Genomic DNA, 23,390 nt, shown 5'->3' with positions numbered 1-23,390 from the left:
CAAGTCGTGAAACTGAAACACACACGTGACACAGTAGCGGACACTTAATTATATGGGGTTTATTTAGCTGCGTGTGTCTGTACGCGTGTGTTTGTGTGTGATTTTTTTTCCAGCTTCTTTTACTAATCTGGCCTCCAGACCACTAGGTAGCGCTCAAAAAGAATAAACTTTCCGCCTGGACAATCCGCTTATTTACCTCACCACCTGCTTACTTTAAGAATAATTACTTCGACACATACGGTCAGCCACCATATTGGAAGACACGGCTCTTTTTTTTCTATAAAAATAGCTTATGAGATGCACTGAACTCTTGTGCTATTCTGATAAGAACACGTTTTTACCTGAAATCAGCGTTTTTCTCACTGAAAGGATGACGACATGATACTGCTAGCACGAAAATGGTGAGCACTGAGTGGATTAAACTTTAAACATGAACGACTTTTTTTGTCACAGAAAATCGCATTGATAACATTGGCAACTTGGGCACTGTTCTTGCCACAATCTTAAGGTCATTTAACGCCTTAAATTTTCCACTTCTCAGGGTCAGACTGTATACAAATGTGCAAAGTGGAATGTTCACCTGTGCCTCAACAAAAACTACAACTGCTTTTGTGAATTCCACAAGTGATGTGAAGAAACATGGTTACTCTCCTCACTGAAAGTCCAGTCACACCAAGTGGGTAAGTTGTCTTTATTCGGTTTAGTTTTATTGGGGAGGGGGGGGGGGCATTTTAGTGTAGTTTGTATTACCGGGAGTTTTAAAAATATTTTTGGGGTCATATTTTTTAGGTTGAGAGTGTGTTTCTTGTGTCAAAGTCGGGCTGGGTGATATGGCAAAAAAAAATGTATCCCGATGTAAGTATCTCATGTCGGTCAATTGATAATTGTATTTGAAAAAATGCTTTTTCTTCATCTAATCAAAATGAGAAACTGGATTAAATGGGCTAAAGAAACTACAAGTTGTAACTGTCCAGAGAAAAAAATACTGTTCAAAATCTGTTCAGAAACATTTCAAGCAATGTATACTGGTGTCACTGCCAAAAGACAAGAAGAGAATGCTCATTCCAACTGCTTTCAACACCGCCCCACCCAAAAAGTCACTTTGAAATGAGTTCATCATTCAACCCCCACTTAACCCCTTGATGCCGATTTTTCACGCATTTGCATCAAACCTCTTCCACTCTAAATGCAGCCGTAAATATTGACTGTACTACACTGCTGGTTGAAACATTCCCAACACGTATCTTGGAACAATTGGCAAGTGTTAATTTCTCTGGGTTCCCACTCGGAGGGGGTGTCACCTCTTGCTTTGGACCACTAAGATAGAGTCTTGCTACGCCGCCGTTTTTGGACAACAAACTTGGATAATCAATCCGATTTGAGGTAAGTTGTGCTCAGGTAAAAAATATTGTGTACTTGTTTTGCTAACATGACGTTCCTATGACATGTATTTTTGACAATGTTTGATGAATTCGGTTTGATGCTAATTCGCCCGTCGGCTACATTGGCTTCCTCCGGCTGTTAAAGTAAAGCTGTATCTCGACAGTTTCCAATATGTACTCTCTTGCATTTTCTTCATGTACTCCCACTCTAGTTAGTACCTGTAAGAATTACAAAGCTAACATGTGAATTTCTGCCCTGTATTCTGTAAATCTTAAAATGAAAAGCAGCATCCTCCTACACAAAACGAGCAGATGTTTCGCTGCGACACCGAATTCAATGTTGAAATTCAGCATAAATTTGAGTGGCTTCAACTTTTTAAACAATTTCTGCACAGAACGCGCGCAGTTCTGTTGTATTAAACTTTTAAGTACACAACATGTGCATTTTTTTTTTATTTTTTTTAACTTTTTTAAATTCAGCTTTTATGTGCAATACATTTGAATTGAACCATTATTTTCGTGCACTCTTTCAAGACAATGCCAGTTTTTGGTTGTGTAGGAGTTAGACTAGCAACTCTCCCTTTACCACTTTCCATATTTATATGTAATTTGAGTCCAGTTGGTGGAATCTCCCTTCACACCTTCCCAGTCATGCATGCACATATCATATATGCTGCCTGTTATGAGCGTGTGTGTGTCTTCCACGCTGGGCAGAGTGGCACTGGCCTCTCCCAACACGCTACCATCTTGTTTTCCCATTCCATTGTTCAGACTGAGAGCAAAAAACAGAGCTTAGACTGACATAACACAGCCTGCAGGCATTACAGAGACACTGTTCGCAATGACATCCGGGGAGAAAGATGGAGGACCTTGTCAGTGAGAAAGAGGAGAGGACTATCGAGAGGAAGGGTGATGGGGTGAACTGCGGGTGTGGGGAGGGGGTTTGCAGGTGCAGCTTGAACAAGCATTGACCTTTTAATGGCGTGTTAAGTCCAGCTGTTCCTCAAGCAGACCTCATCTCAATGACCCGAGCGACACCTTCAACCCCACCCGAGAGTTTGTCACACCGCAAAGGGAATTTTATGGTTGATGTGCAGCAAAAAGAGAGGAAACGGGTGAAATAAAAATAAGCCCCTAAAAGTCTTAACGAAATCCTTAAATTAATAGAGCTTCCAGGCGTGACAATGGAAGCCCCCAGAAATACTGGCCTGTTAGCATCCCCCCCACCCCTCCATGAAATTTTCGGGGATGATCAGTCTCTGACGACTGTTTGACTTAGCAACCTCAAATTATGCTCTTCTGGTTTTATTCTGTGCTTGAGCAGCAGTGTTTTTGACCCGTGGATCTCAGGGGTGAGTCCAAATATACCAGAGTCGAAATCTTGATCGGGAAAAAAGGAGAGTAAGTTCATCCGGCAAGATTGTGTGAGAGCGCTCCTCTCATTCCATTGAGAACATTTTCATGACGCCTTTTCCTGGGGGAGGCAAAGTGCAAGCGGGCCCAAGCATGTGAGTGCCGCACTTGTCCGTCTTTCAAAAATTGAACATGCACCCGCCCCCACTCCCCGATCCCTCGCTGCTGTCCGAATGAATCCCATCACGCACCCTCCGTTTGTGCCGCGCCCCCGCTTTGTTTGTTGACCTTTACGGGACGCCGTTCCGTATTATCTTCACGTAAACGCACATGGCGGCGCGGACAACGTGATCCGATGCTTGTTGCCGGCGTAAAAGCCGCCAACAAAGGACATTCTCGATGTCCCCCCCCACTCATACATCCCCTTTCACATTAGCACTGGTGATGGTGGAACCGATCAGTTAAGGCAGTTCTCATTCTGGAAACATGATAGGTATTGATTTGGTTGATCCGGATTCGTGCGGGTCGCTCTTAGTCAGTTTTAATCAGCGCTCAACCAGTCGCGTTTTAATAGTGGCTGACCCAGTTTAACTCGATCAGCTCCAAAATGCACATTAGAAAACAATACAAAAATGTGAACATTTCAAAAACATGAAGGAAAAAATATATCAGTTTAACTCAACAAGGACCTAAGCAGAGAATAGGGGAGAAAAAAAATCCATGTCAGGAATTCAACTTTGAAACAAACTGCGCAAGCCTCTACATTGGCCTTTAAAACGTCGGGCCCAAAACATTGATTGTGATGGCCTCGGAGAATTATGGTGCAGTGCACCATTGATCACGTTGAGCGCATTGTGCCCGCCGCCGCTTTGACCACCTCGCGGTTCACGCCCAAATTGCAAAAAGGTCAAAGATTCAAGAATTACGCCTTTGTGCCCGCCGCCTGGTAAACCACTCCAAAGCTGGCTGGGACCTCGGCAGACAGTTTGCCGTTTGGCCGCAATGAATCATTAGCCCGCTGCTCCGTCCGCTCTTGATCTGAACACTGGATGGATTGGCCCCATGCCCTCACCAAGTCTCTTAACTCTACTTGACCCTCGCTGAAGCACGACCACCCTGCTGCCTGCCTCCAGGCACCTGCCGACCTTTCACCCCTTCACTTGCTCACCATCTGCCTGGTGAAGAGGAACGGACATGACAACGAAGACGCCGGGGTGGGCGTCCGCAAAATATAGATTGACGTGGTGAACGTGGAACACTTTGAAGGGGTCATGTTCCCTGTTATGGCTGCCAGTTTTGAGTAACTGGTAGCACAACGCGTTACTCTGACTAATATTTTCAATAAGTTGTCTTTTCCCCACATTTATCCCCTGATTATTTACAACAATGCATATTTAATATTTAGGGGGTGGGGGAGCAGCATATGTCTCTTCACCTCCTTAATTGTCTGATCATAAACACATTGGCTGCACACCGCGCCACACGGGATAGCTGGCCAGCAGCTCGCTGGAGGCTACACTGTCAGAGCTGCATCAAGGCAATGCTGATGAATGTTAATTACTGCATAAGATTTTATAATTAAAGATTTAAGTAAAAAATGTGTACTGCTATAGTCTTTGTCTCAAATATGTAAAGTATAAATACTGTTTACATATTTTAAACATGCTCTTACCCACAAACCCTTGCACGAAAATTCCTAGGGGGGCGGGGTGGGGGTGCAAACCCTACTTGGCAGATTTTCATCTTTCGCGGGTGGTCCCGGTCCCCATTAACCGCGATAAGTGAGGGATCGCTGTGTCATGCTAAAATATACGGAGTGAATAATAAGACTTAGAAAAAAAAGACTCCAATATTGCACCATAACTCCATCTGATGAAACATTCTTCAACTTGAGATCATCTGTATTGCTCCGCCTGCCCTCCTCCCACCTTTCACTATACGTAGTGACCACGATGGCCATGATTTATGCACAGCTGGTCCGGACAGAGCCGTTCAAGATGCGTGTGCTTTACGGATCCCCTGTTGACATTCGCATCAGACAGGGCCCTTTCTATTTTTTTTTTTTTAAATTTCCCTTCACTTTTCATGCACCTGGAATTTTAACTTAAATGGCTGACTCGGCAGGTTTCCACCACCTTCCTCGATCGCAAAGTATCATTGAACTTCTCCGCTCTTATGGAAACCATAATACGCCAGATGTCATGTTATCCTAGCTTTATAGTAACACCCGCGCTGCCAAAGCCTCGAACAGACTCTCAACTTCCTTATAGCTAAAAGGAATTCTGCGGATAAGTCCGGCACTTTGACATTCCTGCGCGTTAAACCAATATTTTCACATTCCACTAACGTGCCGACAAAAAAGCCGAGCGCTCTTTTCACTTAGCGCCGTTTAGCTTAACGTCCACCGACTCGTAAAGGTAAGCCAAGAAAAGGTGCTCATCGTCCTATGCTAATGCAATCTAGTTATGTGGGATTACACCAATGCAATTATAATTATTCTATACCACACCATCTCACACTAGTTCACTCTAGCATCAAATTAAAATTCGAAGCCAAATTAACTTCTGATGCAAAAATGAATCCTATATTGGATCAAATCATGCGTGTATTACAAAATATAACAACCACTATGAAATAATACAAAAAAAAAAAATATATATATATATATATAGACAAATACATCAAAATGAAAAATCTAAGTGTCAAAAAAGCTTTGACCAAAAAAATACACAATTATTAGAAGCTAAAGACAAGTACAAACATTAAGGACTAAATGTATGGGGTATAATATTCCAATAAAAATGATAGTTTTGGGTGAAACATACCCAATCTTATGATACCTAGATAAGATAAACATCCATTAAAATAAAAAATGTATGCCGCAAAAATATTTTTCAAATGTTTACATTTTGTACATACTTAATAAAAATACATTATATTCAAACATGAACAAGGAAAATGATTTGACAAAGATACATTGAAATATATAAATGGAAATATAAGATTTCTAAGATGAATATTATATTTAAAAACAGGTACTACTATTTTTTCCCAATGCCAAAATAAATACAAATTTGAAAATATCAAGTAAATATTGGGAATTACTTCTTTTTTACAATATATATATATATAAAATCTCACAGCATTGATGTTTTCCCTCTGTATGTCGTTTCTCACCGGCTATGCAATCAAATCAGGAAGTTGATGTTTTATTAATGCAATTCCTCTCTGGCGGCTGCTGCAAAGTGTTTCAACGTCCGGAAGAATAATGTCACAAGGAGGCGTTATTGAATTTAATCGCGCGATTTGATTCCCTTGGCGAATGAGCGTTTAAATGTGGAGTTGGTGATGGGCGGGGGTGGCTGACTATCACCTGTCCAATTTGATTTGAACGCGCGAGATGGTGAATAATTCATCGGCTTCCTCCAAATGAAAAGTTCACAGCAGCCAAGTTGATGGCAAACACAAGTTGAAATGGACGATTTGCATATGTTTTGGGGATCAGGGTTTTAAAACGGATTTTGCTGTCTATATCGCCGCGGAGTTACAGGTTGTGGGGAAAAGACCGCTGAGAAACAGGTTGGGGAAATAAATCAACATGTCCCTTGGCGCCACGTTGTTGGAGACACTCTGGCTGGCGAATTATGAGCGTATGTGTTCTCGAGATGGATGCCCTGCGCACGCTGTCGCTCACCGGACGGCTTTTAGCTCAGGCAAGGTGACCTGTGATTTCACCCGAGCCCAACAAGACCCACCCCTGCTGCCTCTGAAGTCGAGTAAAAGATGATCACAGAAATTAAGTGAGGGTAATTCCAACGAGGCCTTAAAGAGACTGGCCATGCTTAAAACTGGATGGGGGGTGGGGGTTATGTGGACCCCCAACTCGCGCCGTTGTGGCTGCATACCTCCAGTCAGAGCAAACGCAATCTGTTGCAGATTTGCTGGGAGTAAAGGAGCCCCGGTCCAGTTGCGAGAGTTCACAACAGGACGCTTCTTGCGCGTCCCGGGGGGGGTTTGTACCGAGATGAAAAGTTGAAGTTAGCCATTCATCAGTTGAGCCTTGGACCACATCCCTCAATTCCCCCGTAAATCTTCATTCGTCTTCGTAGTTGAAGACCATTCTTGTGCTTGTCCTCATGGTGTGCCTGCTTCGGCCAGCCGGGGCAGTGTAATACAAACATGGAGCGGTATCTCAATTTATTGTACAAATGTGAAAGCGCTATGTATCATACAGATGTATTGCAATGGAGGGGATGTGTCGCCCTTTATCTATTGAAATTAAATTGGCTGTCTTTTGGGGCCTAAAATCACCCAATATAGTATACATTGTTTTTAGACTTTTTTGCGGCCTGGAACGCACATGCTTTGAGAACTACTCTACAAAGGGGCATTTTGAATTGACTGGACTCCGTTAAATCGAAATTACACTGTCCATGTAGAGCAGTGGATCAAGAATATATGCCAGTGTTGTCTGTCTACATGTATTGCTCCACTATTTTTATTCAAATACTCATTGCTTAACCCTTTTGTCCACCCTGTCACCTGATAACATGTCCACTGTAGTAACCGCTGTCCCTGAAAGGTTGAAGGGTTATAACATCCAATGCTGTTCGTAAATACAGTAGTAGGAACAAACATGTAGACATATTATGACATGGATATTAAACAAAACAAAGTTTTAATATCCAGGTGTTTCAATACTTTTCCAGACAGTAATTGCATTTTTTACTCAACTGAAAAACTTTTATGTCCAGCCTCCCCTCCACCCCTCCAATTCACCCTTTTTGTTTTTCTCCAAATTAAACAAATATGTATTTTTGCCCCCCCCCCCCCCACTCCCCTCCATATTGAAGCCCATAACCAGTAAACCCTTGCCATTACATTTCCATAAGGAATGCTAAACACCTACACATGTAATACTTCCATCAAAAGCAGATGGCTCGCAGCCCGCGCGGAGCATGTTTGGTTTGGCACACAGAAACGAGTGAGATTCCTCAAGTGTTATTTTTATTATTTGGAACATGGACAAGGTTTTTCGAAAAAAAATAAAAAAATTAATTGTTTTCAGCAACAGTACGCCAACAGATGGCGCCCTGCACACACAGGGTCCTACATTTCAAACGTATATTTTGTGTTGTCAACGTGATTATAATATACCCAATGGCCGGATTCCCTTTGGGATTCTTCTCACTGGTTAAAAAAAGGCACAATGAGCACAAGCAATTAGAAAATATTCCATATTAAATATACATGAACGTGGTCGAGCTATCCAAGATTTCCAATTTCATATTTTTGAACAGCCCATCGCCAAATCTGAAACAATTTATTAACCGTTTTTTTTTTTGTCCAACAAATTGATTCCATCTGTCAGGATTTAGGATAGTTGCAGTGAGCGTGAAGACCACGGTAAAGCGCATTCTGTTGCTTTAATGCCCTCTAGCGGCCAAGTGTCAAAACACACCCTTAAAGGAGGCATACTGTGGAAAATCGACTTTTTTCATGTTTCGTGAATAGTTGGGTTCGTGGACTGTCTACCCAAGTATGAATTTAAACAAGTCAATCTAATAAATAATAATGTGCCTCTTTTTGAAAACGTGTCAGACAGCGAGCCATTCTGCACTTGTGCCCCTTGTGTGATGTCACAGTGAGGGAAAATTAACATAACCACGCTTTAGTTTGCTTTCTAATGACTTGGCAGTTAGCCTGACTAAAAGTTAGAGTAAAAGAACAACTTTGACACGTCAACGGCAAAAGGTAAGCATACCTGCAGTGTTAGCACAGTTTAGAATTGTCATGTTTGCGTGATGTACTGTAGTAGTGGACCCAAAAAGCAGGGAGGCAGGAGAAGCCCTTTTCATTCTGTGTTTACTTTTGTTTAAACACGCCCGCTAGGCTTACAATCAAGAGAGATTTAAAAAAAAAAAAAAATTGTCACTGATGGCTGACTGCAGGGACATATTTTTTCAGGCGGACGCATACACACACATCTATGTGCAGACGGGTGTAAATACACACATACAGACGTGGCTCATCATGGTTTCATTTCTAGAATGCACAAATACAAGCGTGGAAACTAGTGATTAGTTGTGTGCCAGAGGTGTAACTGCAGCTTCTAACGATGGTCTATCACCATGTCGTTGCTCCCTAATGCTAATTGACCACATTAAAAAAATAACATGGCATCAGAGTACTGTTATAGATGCCACAAGTCCATGTTTACTGAAGTAAAGCACGCCAATTTGACACGTAAGGGCATGAAATGGTTGGTGTGGGGGCTGTAACATTAGTTTCATAAATGAAAATGCAAGCATCAAATATACAGTGCTTAACGCATCTATTACACCTGTTTGAAATGCTCATAATGAACCTAAAGTGGCAATTTCAAACCTTGCTAAATGAAGCTGGCTTTGGTGGCTGAATTTCAGAAAAAGCAAATTTATCAATGGAGGAAAATGAGCAAATTATGATGCTATTAATTTAGGGCTAACTCTGGTGGTGTTGTAATCCATTGGTGTCAGCTATAGCAAAAATGATAATAGCAGTGATTCTTGCAAATAAAAACAAAAGAAACTTAAGTACATTGCATATTTGTTGCCGTAAAAATGCTTTAAAGGCAAACGACTTAACATTCTAATTTGTAATCAGTTATTTAAATTGGAGCCGCCTCGTGGCTGGATGGTCACCCTCCGCACGGGGGTCTGGTCAGCCCCGCGGTTGGCCACCAGCTCCTGGAGCTGCAGGGCCCCCCCTCCGATGAAGCAGAAGGCTGGGCACACCGGCCCCGAGCAATCCACATGACCCTCCCACAAGGGGCGCAGGGAGTGGGCGTCGTAGAAGGCCACGCGGCCCTTCTCGAAGTCGAGAGACACGCCCAGGCGGGGCGGCAGCGGATAGGTCAGGCCCGCTGGGGGTGATGGGCCATTGCCATTGGGATCTGAGCGTTGACCGTTGTGGTGGTGGTGGTGGTGGTGGTGGTAGGTTGGCTGGGGCAGGTAGAGCTTTCCCATGCCCATGGTGAGGAAGCAGAAGGGGGGCGCCGAGTCCATGCCATCCTCTGCCCCGCTGTCATGACCGCTGTCCGGATCGTACCTACCGGAGGAGTCGATCATAGTCACTATTACCAAACATCATTACGATCATTTGGAGGATTAGCCGTGAAAAAGTTTTACTGATTGACAACCTATCGGTAATTGTTCTTTACATCATGTTTTTAAAGTATTCGCACGTCTATCGGCGAATGTGAAACCAGGCTATTTTACTTGGTATCATTTCGATTTTTGGTTTCTTCCATGACAAGCTGGTACTCACCGGGGACTAGCCATGTCTTCTGGTAGATGAAACCACTCCTGCAACTTGGACTCGAGACCAACGCCGACCTGAGAAAGTTGAGGATATGATTTGTGATCCATTGAAGCATCATCAACTCTATATTTTATCTGTTTGGGGAAAAACATCTCATGTCTACGTTACATTCAATTTCAATTGTGTATATACACACACAAGGCGGGGAGAGGGGCTGTAGTGAAAGGAAACCGGAGTACCCGGAGAAAACCCACACAGGCATGGGAAAGGCCAGAACCGGAATCGAGCCATGCACCTCTGCATTGTGAAGCGGACGTGCTTACCCGTCGACCACAGGTGCCACCCAACTAACTTTATATGTAAATACAGTTTTGGGTACAGGCGACAAAATTAATACAGGTGTACCTAATGTTCTGTTCCATGAGCATTTTTCCACGACCGTTTTCTCGTACCTTGACGAGGTAAGAGCCAGGCTCCACCGAGCACGCCCAGTAGTGTCTCCCTTGCGTGATAGCCACATCTCCCACCAAGAGGTCTGACGTCAGGTGACAGGAAGTTAGCGCGTGGTCGGCGGCCTGCAGCAAGGAGAGGCCGGGGACGCTGCGGGCCGCTCTTTGCTCCTTGCTCACCACCAGTCGGTCAGCGTGAAGACCCCAGCGAGAGTCCAGGTAGAAGTTCAGCACTGGAACGGAGAGAATGACAGGAAGTCAGGAGCTCGAGGGCGGCGGCAGGCAAATAAAGGGACGATAGGAAGAATTAGGAGTGGCACTGAAGTAGACTTGAGGTAAAGGATATTGGTCCAGTCGTACCTTGACATTCATGTTTGTTTTGGTAAGTTTCTAGTCCCTGTTTCTGTCGAATTGCTATTGGCTTTAAAGAAATTTTTAAAAAGAAAAAGCAGCCATCAACACCAGTTTTAACCATCGTCACGAAATTAGTCAGACATTTCTATTGTGACATGACGCGCAATAAAGTCTCAAGGGCCACTCCCCGAAATTGAATGGGAAGTCAGCCATTTTGGTTTGAAGCAGCTATTTGGCCGTCAATGTCTGACATTCACTTTGAAGCTTACCCATTAAAATGACTTTAGTTCTGCTAAATCAAGACAAAATTTGTTGGGTGCGTAAGTCCTGACAGGGCGTACGAACAGGTCTCAAGAACCGATGCCCGAAATTAAACAGGAAATGGCCTATTTTGGTTTGAAACAACCATCAAGGCTTCAAAGTTTGACGATAATCTCGAGGATCAACACAAATTCGGTGGATGTGTTTATATTGACAGGGCGTACGACAAAGTATCAAGGACCCATGCTCTATTTTAACAGAAAGTCGACCATTTTGGTTTGAAGGCTGCCATTTTGGACGAATTCCATGGCTTGACCAACAGGGATTTCGTCCACATGGGCCCCAATAGGAACAGAGTCTTCTCGAGTCAAACTTCAAGGTACAACTGTAGATGCAGTGGAAGGATGACGATGTTAACAGCGACCACTCTGGGAGAAGAATACTGATGGCATCACATGACAGAAGCATATATTTTTTTTCCCCAATACAATTGACAGAGTAGGGGACAGGAAGGGGGGGGGAAATGACAGGTCACAAGGCGTCAGTCAAGCTGAGCCCTGATTTCAGAAAAAAACAATCAGAATCTGATCTGATCTGTCAAGCCTCTAGTCTTAATCTGCAAACCTCATCACAACGGTGCGGCTTTACATTAGGGTGCAAAAGATGGAAAGAGCGGCAGATGCGTGGAATGGCCACAAAAGAGAGCAAAGAGGGGATCGTCATATGACTTAAGGGTCCTGAGCTATGAATTCTTACATTCCGCAGGTGGTGTGTAGGTGGGTTGTCGGCATGGGAGGAACGTTGAAGAGGATGACAAGCTGTGAAATGGAAATAACACGCGACAGAGAGAGAGAGAGATGAAGTACAGGAAGTGACTAGTGGATGGAAAAGGAAAATGGTGATGAACTGAAAATAGAGAGAATGAATTACAAACTCTTCACCACGACTAGAAAGGCACAGATGTATACAACCGCAACATTTCCCCCCAGTTTTCAGTTTCTTTGAAGCCGCAAATAAACTGTATGCTGTACTATTAATATCGCATTCTGAATATCACTTTTTATAATGTGATTCTTTGAATTCATACTTCAAATGAAATTAATGAAAAAAATTCAGCCAAAATGTGAATTATAACTGTTGAAAAATCTAATCTATTTTGAAATTAAAATGCCTTCACCCTAAGACTTGCAATCAAATTTTATTTTTCCAATCAGCACTAGTTGAGACATACTTTGGTAAATGAACGCTTCTGAACTTTTCCGACAAAATGGTCCCATTGTCGCCCTCACCTGGCGCCGGAGGGGTGTGGAGGTACACCTCCTCGCTGTACTCGCCGTAGCCTGCCTTGTTGCAGCCCCTCACCCGCAGTACGTACACACTGTCCATTTCCAGTCTGTCGATGACGGTGCTCGTTCCGCTCACCTCGTCCAGTCGCTGCCAACCCCAGCGGGCGGCCGCCAGACCGGCCCTATTGCCCCCCCGGGATGCACCGCCCGGCACCACCCCCCTGCGGCGGTACTCAACTGAGTAGTGCCAGGCGGGCGCCGAGTCCGGGGACAAGCGCCAGCTCAGGTAGAGCTGATCGTAAGCCAGGGAGTGCTGGGTGTCGAGGACTGGGGCCAAAGGAGCTGTGGCAAACAAAGGAAAAAGCATCAGAATAAAGTGTAGAAAAATAAATAAATGTAGAAAAAGAATGTGGTTTATGAAAACTAAATAGTCATTTAAATTAAAGGCTGAATTTGTCTTTTTTCCTGTTCTCACCTCGGATGAAGTTTAGCTCCGTAAGCAGTTTGAGTTCTTTGGAGACATCCAGTTGGAAATGTCTGAAGGACGGATCAGCAGCCAGAGCAAAATGCTGAAGGTTCTCAATCGCCTTGCTGAACCTAGAATGGACATTGGCCTAATCATCAAACAAAGCCACCGTGCTCCTCCCACGCCCAGTTGCAAAAATTCAAATGTTGCACAAATTAGTGTCATGCTTCCGTGTTGTATACCTGGTTCCAATTTGGTAGCAATCAGACATAATCTTGTCCTTGAAGGATCCCAAAAATTACTCTAAAATGGTGGCTTCAGACTAAATTGGCAAGCTTCCTGGTCTTTTTCTAAGAGGCCCCTTGAGACGTTTTGGTGGGTCTATTCCTGATTTAACATGTCCACCAAATTTTATGTCACTGAGTTTAATTGGATTTTGGGGCTGATTTATTTATTTATTTATTTTTAACAACTCAAAATAGAACAGTTCATTTTTCCTGTTACTTACCTCCCTCATTATATTTCTTGTTTGTGGCCCAAGAGTCCAAAGCCTAATCCATAAAAAAAAAAACCAAACCAAAGGCAGGAACGCTACCAGGAGAACAATAGTCATTTTGTTTCCTTTCCAAATCGCTTTAATGGTGCACCTGTTATGCGTCTGGCGAGCAGCCTGCACAAAACAGGGCTGGTCTGTCTCCTTCAGCAACTCTTGAGTGAACGCGACAAGGCCCGCGTGCTCCATCAAGCTCCGCCGCTCCGCCACTTGAGCGGCCAGCGCCTCGCCGCGCTTGTGCCGGGCCGCCTCCAGCGCCTGGGTGAGCGAGGCGTGGCGCTCGGCCAAAGCCGCCGTCAGGTCCCTGATGCTCTGGGCCAGCTGCTCACGAGCTGACACGCTGTTCACCTGCATGAGTTATCATAATTTGTTATGGATATTTCGGATGAAAATGGCTGGATTCCTGTGTCTTTTCCCACATGGCTTCTTCAGACCTTTTTGTGCATCTACTTATAATTAGCATTAGTATGATGTTTAACATTGAAACTTCCTGTCGGGGCTGAATATTCCAGTGGTGCCAGGAAGTAATCATCAGTTATACGACTAAAATGATTGACATGTCTCTCCTCCAATGATGCATATGTTGTGACTGAAAAGCCCTGCAGTGTCTTTTCATTCTTAAAGCCTTACACGATTGCATTACCATCTTTTTTATCCATGTTGAACATGGTTTCCTGTGTGTGTGTGTGCTTCGTTAATCACCTCAGTCTGAGTGATGGCGCTCTCCAGCTGTGTAATCTGAGCCAGCACCGTGTCCTGGTTGGACAGAATGTAGTTCATCTCCTTTGTAATCTTCTCCTATTCCCCCCGGAGGGGAAAGAAAAAAAAAAAAACAACAGCACAGTCATGAAATGAGACAATGGCGGGGCTTTGGGTCCGCCACTGTTTTGGAGACATCATTTTGATGAGGTGAAAACGGATCAGTGAATATGCAGATTGATGTACTTTGAGGGCTTGGTAAGCTTGGGCCACGGGCAGTATCTTGTGTCCCGTGTGCAAGCGACGCAATTTGCAGAGAGAACAAAGCAGCCGCTGACAGGACCTGCAGTAAAACTGCAGTTTCTCTTGGTCGTGCTCGGCGCAAGTCAAAACCTGCGGTAGGAGATGGAATTCAGAAACGCATAACGCAAGACAACTGGGATAATACAGCGTGTGGCTTATTGCCTTAGGTCTAAAGTTGAGTGTGGGCAGGATGTGCTCATGCTGCGCCCGCGGCGTTCCCCACGGGTGGTAGAGCTTAAAGCACTCATTGCAGAAGTTGGACCTGCAGTCACCGCAGCCCTTGGTGGCCTCCAGGGCCTGCGGGGGCTTGCAGAACTGGCACATGATGGCCACGCTGCCCAGACTGACCGTGTGCCGGTACCTGCCGGAGGGGCCGACAGAGGGAACAAAACACCATGTTTAGTTCCGTTTGCTTGGCAGGACTACGCAAAAACATTGTCAAAGTTTGCGACGGCATCGCTATCAGCACATTGTCCATTGAATCGAATCAATAAGTGTGACAAAAACTGTTCAATGTTCACATTCACATGTCACCGCTGGACAAATATGTGTCTGATAGGACGTCTTTAACTGCCAAGCATATGTGGAGCACCATTTGGCTCGTCAGACTGACCAGATAGCACGATGTTAGGTGTCACAGTAGCGGAATTTTCTGCCGTATAGCCACCGGCAATGGGGACCAAGCGACCCACCAGACCAGATACCAATATGGCTAGGTTTCTTTACTGCAGAGCATATACGAAATCTGTACAGTTCTTAGTTGGTGTGTCGTGGACCCACCTCTCCACGATGCGCTCCAAGGTAAGGTTCCGCAAACAGTCGATGAGGCCTTTTTCGCCAAGCTCCACATCACGGCCGCAAGGGACGCAGGGGAACATCATGGACGGGGACGGGCCCTCCTTGCGTCGTCGCCCCGGGTACCCTGGCGAGCGGGGCATGGATGGCGAAGGTGGGTGGGGACCTTGAAAAACGCAAAGAGGTGGAAGATGTAGACTGACGGTTAACAGAGATGCAGTACAAGAACCGCTGTTCGGCCTTTCTGCCCGACCCAAATGGTACCTACTCGTACCTAGTTTTATAAACGTAAAATATAGTTTCAGTTTTCATTTTGTTAAACGCACTCTCAATTGAATTTTTTTTCATGAACTAAAATGTTTTTTCGGTGTAAGTTTTAGTTATTTTGTTTGTTTTTGTAAACAATAATAACTGTCGTCCTCACCTGCCCGGAGCACCCGGTCAATGGGCCGCTGTTCAGCTTTGGGCGTCGGCCTACGCAGCTGTCTCGGGGAGCGCATGTTAGGGGTGGAGGCCGGGGAGTTGGGCTCCGCGGGGAGGTCCGGCGGCGGGTACCCGCTGGCCACCAGGACCTCACAGGCGCACATGAGGCACACACTGTGAAGGCATGGCAGCACCACGGGCTGCTTGACGATGTCCTTGCACACGGGGCAGTGCAGCTCCTGCTCCAGGCTCTTCATGTTGGACTGAAGGAAGCAAACAGGTTGACACGAGGAGAATGACGATCTCTTGGAGTGACATTTTATTTGTCAGTGCACAATGGAGACTGTGGAGTCTTAATACAGCAGCATCCTTTTTTTTTTTAATAAATAACTATGGCATTCGACTTGGGATGTACCAACGCGTGTAGAACGAGTAGAAAAGGCCAAGGCAACGTGGGTCATCATCGTTAAAAATGCATAAAGGGCAGATATGAATTATTCATAATAATGCCGCGCCTTCCATTTGGAGCATCAAGCTTAATATAGACTCACCTACAGTTGATGGACATTACCAATTTTTGCAAGCGCGTATATCCTGGTGAAATTGTTTCTTCTTCTCCCGAACACAATCCCCCTTAACTTATTAGTATTAAATATTAAAGCCTTGCCAATTCAGAATGAATAAGAAAAAAAAATCACCAAGTACAAATGGGCCTTTAAAATCATAGAAAGTCAAAATGTTCTCTCTGCTTGCACATGCGTGCACTCCCTCACTGCAACACTCTAAAGTCGCTACATCACTGGATGGATCCAACAGCTGATATCAATGAAGGTGCTCAAATTATTACCTCACATAATTGGTCCGGCCATTTGCTATACAAATAATGTATCTTTGTTCATCTATTGACTCTATGCCATCAGCATACAGTATAATGCACTGCCACTAGATGGCAGAAGTTACAATTAACCTGTGTGACTTTGTTTTTAAATCATCGTAAAGTGTGTGTGTGTGCGTGTGCGTGTGCGTGTGCGTGTGCGTGTGTGTGTGTGTGTGTGAGAGAGTTTCTGCCTTAGCTCTATAAAGGTAACGGTTTCTACTGTATAAAATAAATATACTCAAGGACAAGTAAATGATGGAAAAGGGCAAGCAAGCTTAGGAGAAGGCCTCACTTTACACAAAACCTCAACGTGAAGTGAACTCATGAGTTTAAGACATGGCCTGACATGCGGTCATGCTCATGGCATTACTCCATGTTGCACAGTTGGCACATTTCTACCAATAAAACAGCACACTGGATTTCCAACGACAGCATCTGGATGCCCAATATAGACGCCTATGGCGATCCGGTATCAAGCTACAGGCTTCTACTAGTTATAAAACCAACATGCATCATCATAGGCTCATTTTTCCTTGCCCTTCTGTCTCCAATGCCATCCCCCGTTTTTGCTCTCTCTTTGCCTCTCCTCTCCTAGAAATCCATCAATTCTGAAAGCTTGTCGCATCATAACCATTAGTAGCTGCTGCTGTTGCTTCTGCTTTAGCGAGTCCTTACCTTCACCTGCAGGAACCTTGGCGCCATGACAGTTTCCAACACGCATGCACGGTTTGACGCAATAGCTTCACCGAGGGGAGGGAGCAAAGAGGGGGAGGGGGCAGGGGGCAGGGAGAGCGGCGAGCAAATCCTTATTTCTATGAATATATTTACTGATATAAATGCGTAAAGCACACAGCGTGAGTATGTGTAACCAAATCGGTGTTGTGAGACTGTGATGAAAAGCCTCCGCTTAACCGTGCGGTTGATGCAGCATCCGGCTCTGTCGTCTCCATGGCAACGAGCATCCCTTGGAGACGGTACATTCTCGAGCCGCACTGCTTGCAGCCATTTTGCTTTTAAAATGTATCGCATCTGGTGGGGGATCTTTCAACATAATCAGAATGAAAAGCTGTATTTTTGATAAATGGGGGGGGGGAGAGTTATGTATAATCTCTTTATAGATGCATGTGCATATGCGCATGCGCTGCAATCGACTTTTGCTTTTCTAATCAAATGTATACCCTTCATTATCTATTTTTTTCCCATTTAGACACCAATTGAATGGACTGAGCACGCCTTTTGCTCAGAAACAGACATCAAAATGGCGTGCAAGTGCTAAAAATAGCATAAAAAATACACACATTTGTTACAAATATACACACACAAATATATATCATTATCGTCTATATTTACTCACACTAATGCGGACCAGAGCATCCATAGTCGACGTGGCTGCCTTCAAATCCATCATGTCCATGTTTCAGCAGCTTGTTGACAACATCTGCACATCAAGCTGCCGGTCAGCTGCCATCGCACGCATACACACACAGACACACACACACACGTAAAAGCGCCACTTGTGCCTTCCAGACAGTATTTTCCCAATTATACTACATATTTCCCCTTCAATATAATGCAGGGGATTCGGGCTGGACGTAAAGCAGCTTCCACGATAAGCCACGCCCACTCAATCTAAGAATATGTATGATGCATTTTAAATCCTTTTTTTCTAATTTATAATTCATTTTACGATTACCAATGTAGTTCAAAATGTACTTATATTTTGGTGAATCGTTTTTTTTTTTTTTTTAATGTGGAAATTGCTCTTTGTTAGTTTTATGTTTACTGACCACCAGGTGACGCCAAATTCCGCAATTTCCTCCCTCAGGCACTGACTGGATTGTTTCTCAACAAAACAAGTGCTACGAGTCCAGTTTTCTCTCAAGTGTGACACCGGTTTCCACAAAATATAAATGACTTTTTATGCTGTGTGTGTTGTCAGCACAAATTTCTATAGATTTTCGGACAATTTGCTGACTCCGTGAATCGAATTCCAAGGCAATTGTCTGCATGCACATTGCTGAATCACTCCGGTTGCGCTATTATGAGTCCAGTGCGAGTCATCAACAACCTACCACTCCCTCTGACCTGCAGTGTAAAGTTTATTCACGCCCCAAACGAAGCGGCCACGGTGGATGTCTCTTCCTGGTTTCTCTTGCTTTTGTCGCACACGCAGCGCAGCAGGGCGGAGCCTGCCTATAAAAGCCGGAGTTACACTTTCTGCCAACTTCTGAGCGCTGCATACTCGCCCTGAGCTGACTCCTAATCTCTTTTCTCACGGTAAGAATTTCAACCTTTTGATTGTGCATGTTGCTCATTACCCTTTCATTACATAGCATGCATTTATAAATTGTCTTAAATGCGGTGTAATGTGAAGTGCCTTTCGTGTTACTGTGCACTATATAATGAGGGTAAATTAAAATAGGGTGGACATAAATCAACCTCGGAGTTTGTCATACAAAATTAGAAGTTTATAAAACTTTTTTTTATTTACTGTAGCAGGCCTCGGCATGGTACGCAATAGATCAGTACTAAGGTGTAGCCTACCAAGGACATTTTAGTGCATGAAAGTTTTTTTTTTTTTCCCCCCCTTCGAGCCAAAGTGCTCCAACATAAAGACACAACGAGGGGCAGAAGTACTTTTTTTCCACTCAGAACTACTGTGAGTTGCAGACAGTTTAGTCATCTGTGGGCAGGCCTTTTTTGCTTAACCCTTCAATGGGACACAGCCCATAATTCTTCATTGCATGTGTCACCGCATTACAACATGGAAAATTACAAGTGACAACTGTTAAAAAGTCTGTACACCAATATTAAAATGCCAGCTTTGTGCCAGTTAAACACACCAATTAAATAAAATTTAGCCACTTGCTAGAAAGCAGAAAATCTGTGAGGTGGCCTGAAGAGGGTCGGGGGAGTATAAGTCCCCAAAATTGGGCAGATTTTGAGCCCCTCTGGAACAAAAACAAGGCAAAAAAGAAACCATTTTTTATCAAAAACCTGGCATTTAAAATCGGTGGCCTGTGTATGTTTCATTTGTCGATTCTGTAAAAACACTTGAACTAAATTCATGTATTGCACAAGGATTGACTGAATCGAAACGTGTCGCTTCAGTGCATCTCCAACCTGAGCAAGCAAGCATGCCTTCAGAACTGGAGACAGCCATGGAGTCCCTCATCTTGGTATTCCACCGCTACGCTTCTCGGGAAGGCAGGTACGGCACTCTCAACCGGCGGGAGCTCCGGGAGCTGATGGAGAACGAGCTGTCCAACTTTTTAAGGGTATGCTGTCAATGCATTGCTCATTTTATACTATTTAATACTGAGTCCTCTGTTTATTGCGGGGGCGTACGTCCCAGTCCGACCTGCTATTGGTGTAAATCCACACCCGAACTACCATATAAGAAATACTACAGGGCTAATGGAAATTAGCATACATTTTATGGTAATTGTAATCCGAAAGACAAGCGCTACTTTACACACATACAGCAGCAACAGGTACATGTTCTTAATTACGTCGCATCTCATCCAGTAGCGCTCTGTACTGCCCAGCATGTTGTGGCAGAATGTGGTACCACACGCAGGACACACAACTCTGAATTTGGGCTTGTGGTGTCATTAAAATCAAATGTCACAAAAACGGAAATGTTCGTATTTCCAACATGTTCCAAAAATCAATGTTTAAAAGTAAAAATATGCGGTGCGTTATTGGGAAGGATTCTATAGCGGGGAAACACTGCCCCTGAGTTGAATATTTGCATTCTCAGTCCCAGCAGGACCCCGCTGCCGTGGACAGGATCATGAAGGACCTGGACACCAACAGCGACGGCCAGGTGGACTTTGAAGAGTTTGTGTCCCTCGTAGTGGGACTGTCCATTGCATGCGAGCGGTGCTATCAGTTGCGCATGAAGAATGCGACCAAGAAATGAAGAAAGAGACAGTTTCCTGAAGAGAACATCATTCCGCATAGCATTTCATTGTATTTTTCTTTTCTTTTTTTTTTTTTGCCTCGTGTCCATTGAAATGACTTAAAGGATTTTAAACCCAGCCCTCGAGTTGTGTTGTTTTTAATGTATGTGTGAGACCACAGTGCACATTTCAATCATTCGCCACACATATCATTGCAATATGTTTGCGATGAGAGTGACAAGAATGAAGCAACTGCAAGTTAATCCCATATCAAGTGAGATAAGGAGAGAAAGTAAGCTTCTTTCAATATCCTTTTGATGTGGCTGTTGCAATACTGTAGTGTAAGCTATGACAAGCCACTGTGTTTATTTGATGCTGGCGTATCGGTACTCTGATTTACAACACTACTATGCATTCCAACATTGATATTTGAAGCTGGTGAATTGTTACTGTATCGTGAGCTATAACGATACGACGTGTCGATACCTGGCGCTCCCATATCAATACACTAGTATTACATGTAAAGATATGATACATCGTGCTGTCACTATTTCTTACAGTATTTGTACTGTATTGTTGATCTTTAAATCTACTGTATCAATATGGTATCTTGGACTAAAACGTTATGGTGATCCTATGTGCTAGTGTATCGATATTGTATTATGAGCTATAATTGATAGTGTTCCATCTCCAATGATGCAAAACGTCAATATTTGATGCTGGCGTATCAACACTGTATTTTGATTAAGGATACAAAATGTCAGTCTTGGATTTTGAGGTGTATCATCGTATGTTCCGTATCAGTTATTGATACTGGTATATTGATGTGTATGGTTTGAGATCACAATGTGGATAAGCTGGTAAGTTGTTGACTTTTTATACTAGTGTAGTGATACTGTGTTGCTGGCGATCATGCAATATGCTGTAGCACAAGAATGATCATTCGTCCCACCCTTAGGTCCCACCTTAGTTCAAATGCCACCGGAGCCAAAGTACACGGGAGCCACTCCCTCTTTGTTGATAACAGCTTCTCACTATGCTGGGGAATGGCCAGAATGATCCAAGCACGCTGTCGGATTCTTAGAGACTGATAGAGGTTGCCGTTTGCCATGAGGAAAGACTGCTCATGAGTCACTAGGCACATCGACCCATCAGCATTTTTCCCCTTCAGTACCTCTCTATATGCCTCATGTCAGCTGAATGTTGCGTAACACAACTGGGAGGATGAGCCGACTTTTATCAGTCCCGTGGGAGGGACTCTTGATAAAATCCACTCATTAAATGTTTGACTCAATGATTGACAGGAATTTTCCACTTTCAGGCTTTTAAAAAAATTGCCTGCAAGTCACACATCGGAGCAAAGGAGTCTAATAACAGCTCAGGAGCTGCACACACACACACACACACACACACACACACGCACGCCCTGTTTCCAGTTGCCATGGTTACAATGCAAACAGGCAGGTTGCTGAGTTACAGTGCAGTATGCGTGTGTATTGCAAGCCTTTTTCCCTGAGTGTCGTGTTCTATTTTGAACACTAGATGATAGCAATATATTATCGGTTTGCTGATAATAAACACCACTAAAATACTCAACCTGTGCTAAGTGTGTTTTGTGGGAATACATCGTAAGAGATTTGATCATTTTTGCGGAATTCATCGATCAATCGCATTCTGAAGCATCGGGGTGCACTACTTGTCTGAAACCAGCAGGGGGTGCTGTGGGTTCAATCAATTTGCCATCCAAAGAAGAAGATTACAAGGCGTTTAACATTTGGTGGTAAAATTTAATTATTTTCTTCCATAAAATACATATTTATTCATATTGAACAGACATGTCAGTTCAATATTCTACGCTTGTGTATCGGTGCTCTAATCGCGAGCGAAAAACCATCCATCTTGATGTCCATTTTGTGTACCTATGTAGCAATAGGACTTGATTCTACCACAAGAAGAAAAAAAAACAAATGAATTCTGTATCATGCTGTAGCGATAAGGTACACCCACAGATCGACATTGGGTGTGGTTTTTCTGACCCCTTCATTATTTTGTTTTCTTATATTGAGCATAACACAGCCAATGATTTATACTGTTTCCTGTGAATTGGGACAGTTGCAGAAAACACACACACACACACACACACACAGAAAAGCCCCAGTGTTACCAGATTCACAACAAACACACAATGCAAGTTGTATGACTGTGAAAGTGCATCTTAGATGAACTGGAAAGTGTGAATGGCCTGAAGCTGCGACAGTGACTGTAGATGAGTGTCTGCCAGTGCTCGCCCTCAGACAAATTGCTGGCCTGACCCTGTTCAACTCCAAAATGTTGTATCATGAGTGCTTTTTTTTTACAAAGGAGGAGAGAATTCTCTGTCTAAGATGCAAATAGAATGACACCTAATATGTAATTATTTTTCCCGATATGTGGAGAATTTAGCCAACTTCAAAAAGAGGCCAGAAGATTTCTTCGAGCAGTTTATCGCCACTCCCAATTTGTTTACTGTCAAACGAAACATAAAACAAAGAGAATTGTGTTAGGTATATTTAACCAAATAACATGAATTTGCTTTACGTAAGTCAGCTATCTTATTATTAACGGATAGGCGGGCTAAGGAAACTAACATTGACATTGCAGTACTTCTTGAAGAACTTATACTGTATTTCAACATAAATGGAAACAATCCATACAGACAGAGCATATAATAACAAAACATTTACCCTTGTGAAAAACAAACAATATGGTAGCTTTGTTCTTCGGTGTTTTATTATCAAATCTGTGTTGTATGTTGGGACACGTTAAACTCACGACACCGCTTTGTCACTGGTTAAACCACATCACATGGTTTCGGGACAACATTTTGTCAACCGGCGTATCCAATTCTGGCATTTCCTTCAGTTTGTCAGTACTGTAGAGCAAGGGTGTCCAAACTTTTCCTTCGAGGGCCGCATCCCCCCCACCCCATCGCTTTCCCAGTTC

The 23,390-nt window shown here is 43.7% G+C and overlaps 2 protein-coding genes and 1 long non-coding RNA gene across 6 annotated transcripts; 2 read left to right on the top strand and 1 right to left on the bottom strand.

The window, feature by feature from the left end:
- The first annotated feature begins 140 nt into the window (after nucleotides 1-140).
- On the top strand, nucleotides 141-23,372 carry LOC109514655 (uncharacterized). 2 transcript variants are annotated; one of them, XR_002168021.1, is made up of 4 exons: nucleotides 141-401; nucleotides 542-680; nucleotides 6,449-6,453; nucleotides 22,618-23,372. It is a non-coding gene; the product is annotated as an uncharacterized LOC109514655 (long non-coding RNA). The 2 variants fall into 2 exon arrangements; XR_002168020.1 differs by lacking the exons at nucleotides 6,449-6,453; nucleotides 22,618-23,372 and adding an exon at nucleotides 11,867-12,268.
- trim46b (tripartite motif containing 46b) lies at nucleotides 8,069-18,111 on the bottom strand. 3 transcript variants are annotated; one of them, XM_019867761.1, is made up of 12 exons: nucleotides 17,179-17,472; nucleotides 15,628-15,889; nucleotides 15,189-15,369; nucleotides 14,571-14,769; nucleotides 14,352-14,498; nucleotides 14,109-14,204; nucleotides 13,501-13,754; nucleotides 12,863-12,984; nucleotides 12,391-12,729; nucleotides 10,490-10,719; nucleotides 10,044-10,111; nucleotides 8,069-9,824 (listed from the first exon to the last, which is right to left on the bottom strand). In XM_019867761.1, the coding sequence occupies exons 1-12, from the start codon at nucleotides 17,203-17,205 to the stop codon at nucleotides 9,377-9,379; spliced, it is 2,373 nt and encodes a 790-aa protein (XP_019723320.1). In that variant the 5' UTR covers nucleotides 17,206-17,472; the 3' UTR covers nucleotides 8,069-9,376. The 3 variants fall into 3 exon arrangements, with proteins under 3 accessions (XP_019723320.1, XP_019723318.1, XP_019723321.1); XM_019867759.1 differs by lacking the exon at nucleotides 17,179-17,472 and adding an exon at nucleotides 17,858-18,102 and having other exon boundaries at nucleotides 8,581-9,824; XM_019867762.1 differs by lacking the exons at nucleotides 8,069-9,824; nucleotides 10,044-10,111; nucleotides 10,490-10,719; nucleotides 17,179-17,472 and adding exons at nucleotides 11,680-11,919; nucleotides 17,858-18,111.
- On the top strand, nucleotides 18,673-20,547 carry s100a10a (S100 calcium binding protein A10a). Its single transcript, XM_019867922.1, has 3 exons — nucleotides 18,673-18,780; nucleotides 19,615-19,781; nucleotides 20,267-20,547. Exons 2-3 carry the CDS (start codon nucleotides 19,641-19,643, stop codon nucleotides 20,426-20,428), a joined length of 303 nt encoding a protein of 100 aa, XP_019723481.1. The 5' UTR covers nucleotides 18,673-18,780; nucleotides 19,615-19,640; the 3' UTR covers nucleotides 20,429-20,547.
- Nucleotides 23,373-23,390: the final 18 nt, after the last annotated feature.

Source organism: Hippocampus comes, unplaced genomic scaffold (assembly GCF_001891065.2).
Source record: "Hippocampus comes isolate QL1 unplaced genomic scaffold, H_comes_QL1_v1.1 scaffold207, whole genome shotgun sequence".
Lineage (NCBI taxonomy): Eukaryota > Metazoa > Chordata > Actinopteri > Syngnathiformes > Syngnathidae > Hippocampus > Hippocampus comes.
This window is presented reverse-complemented; position numbering and strand designations above follow the sequence as displayed.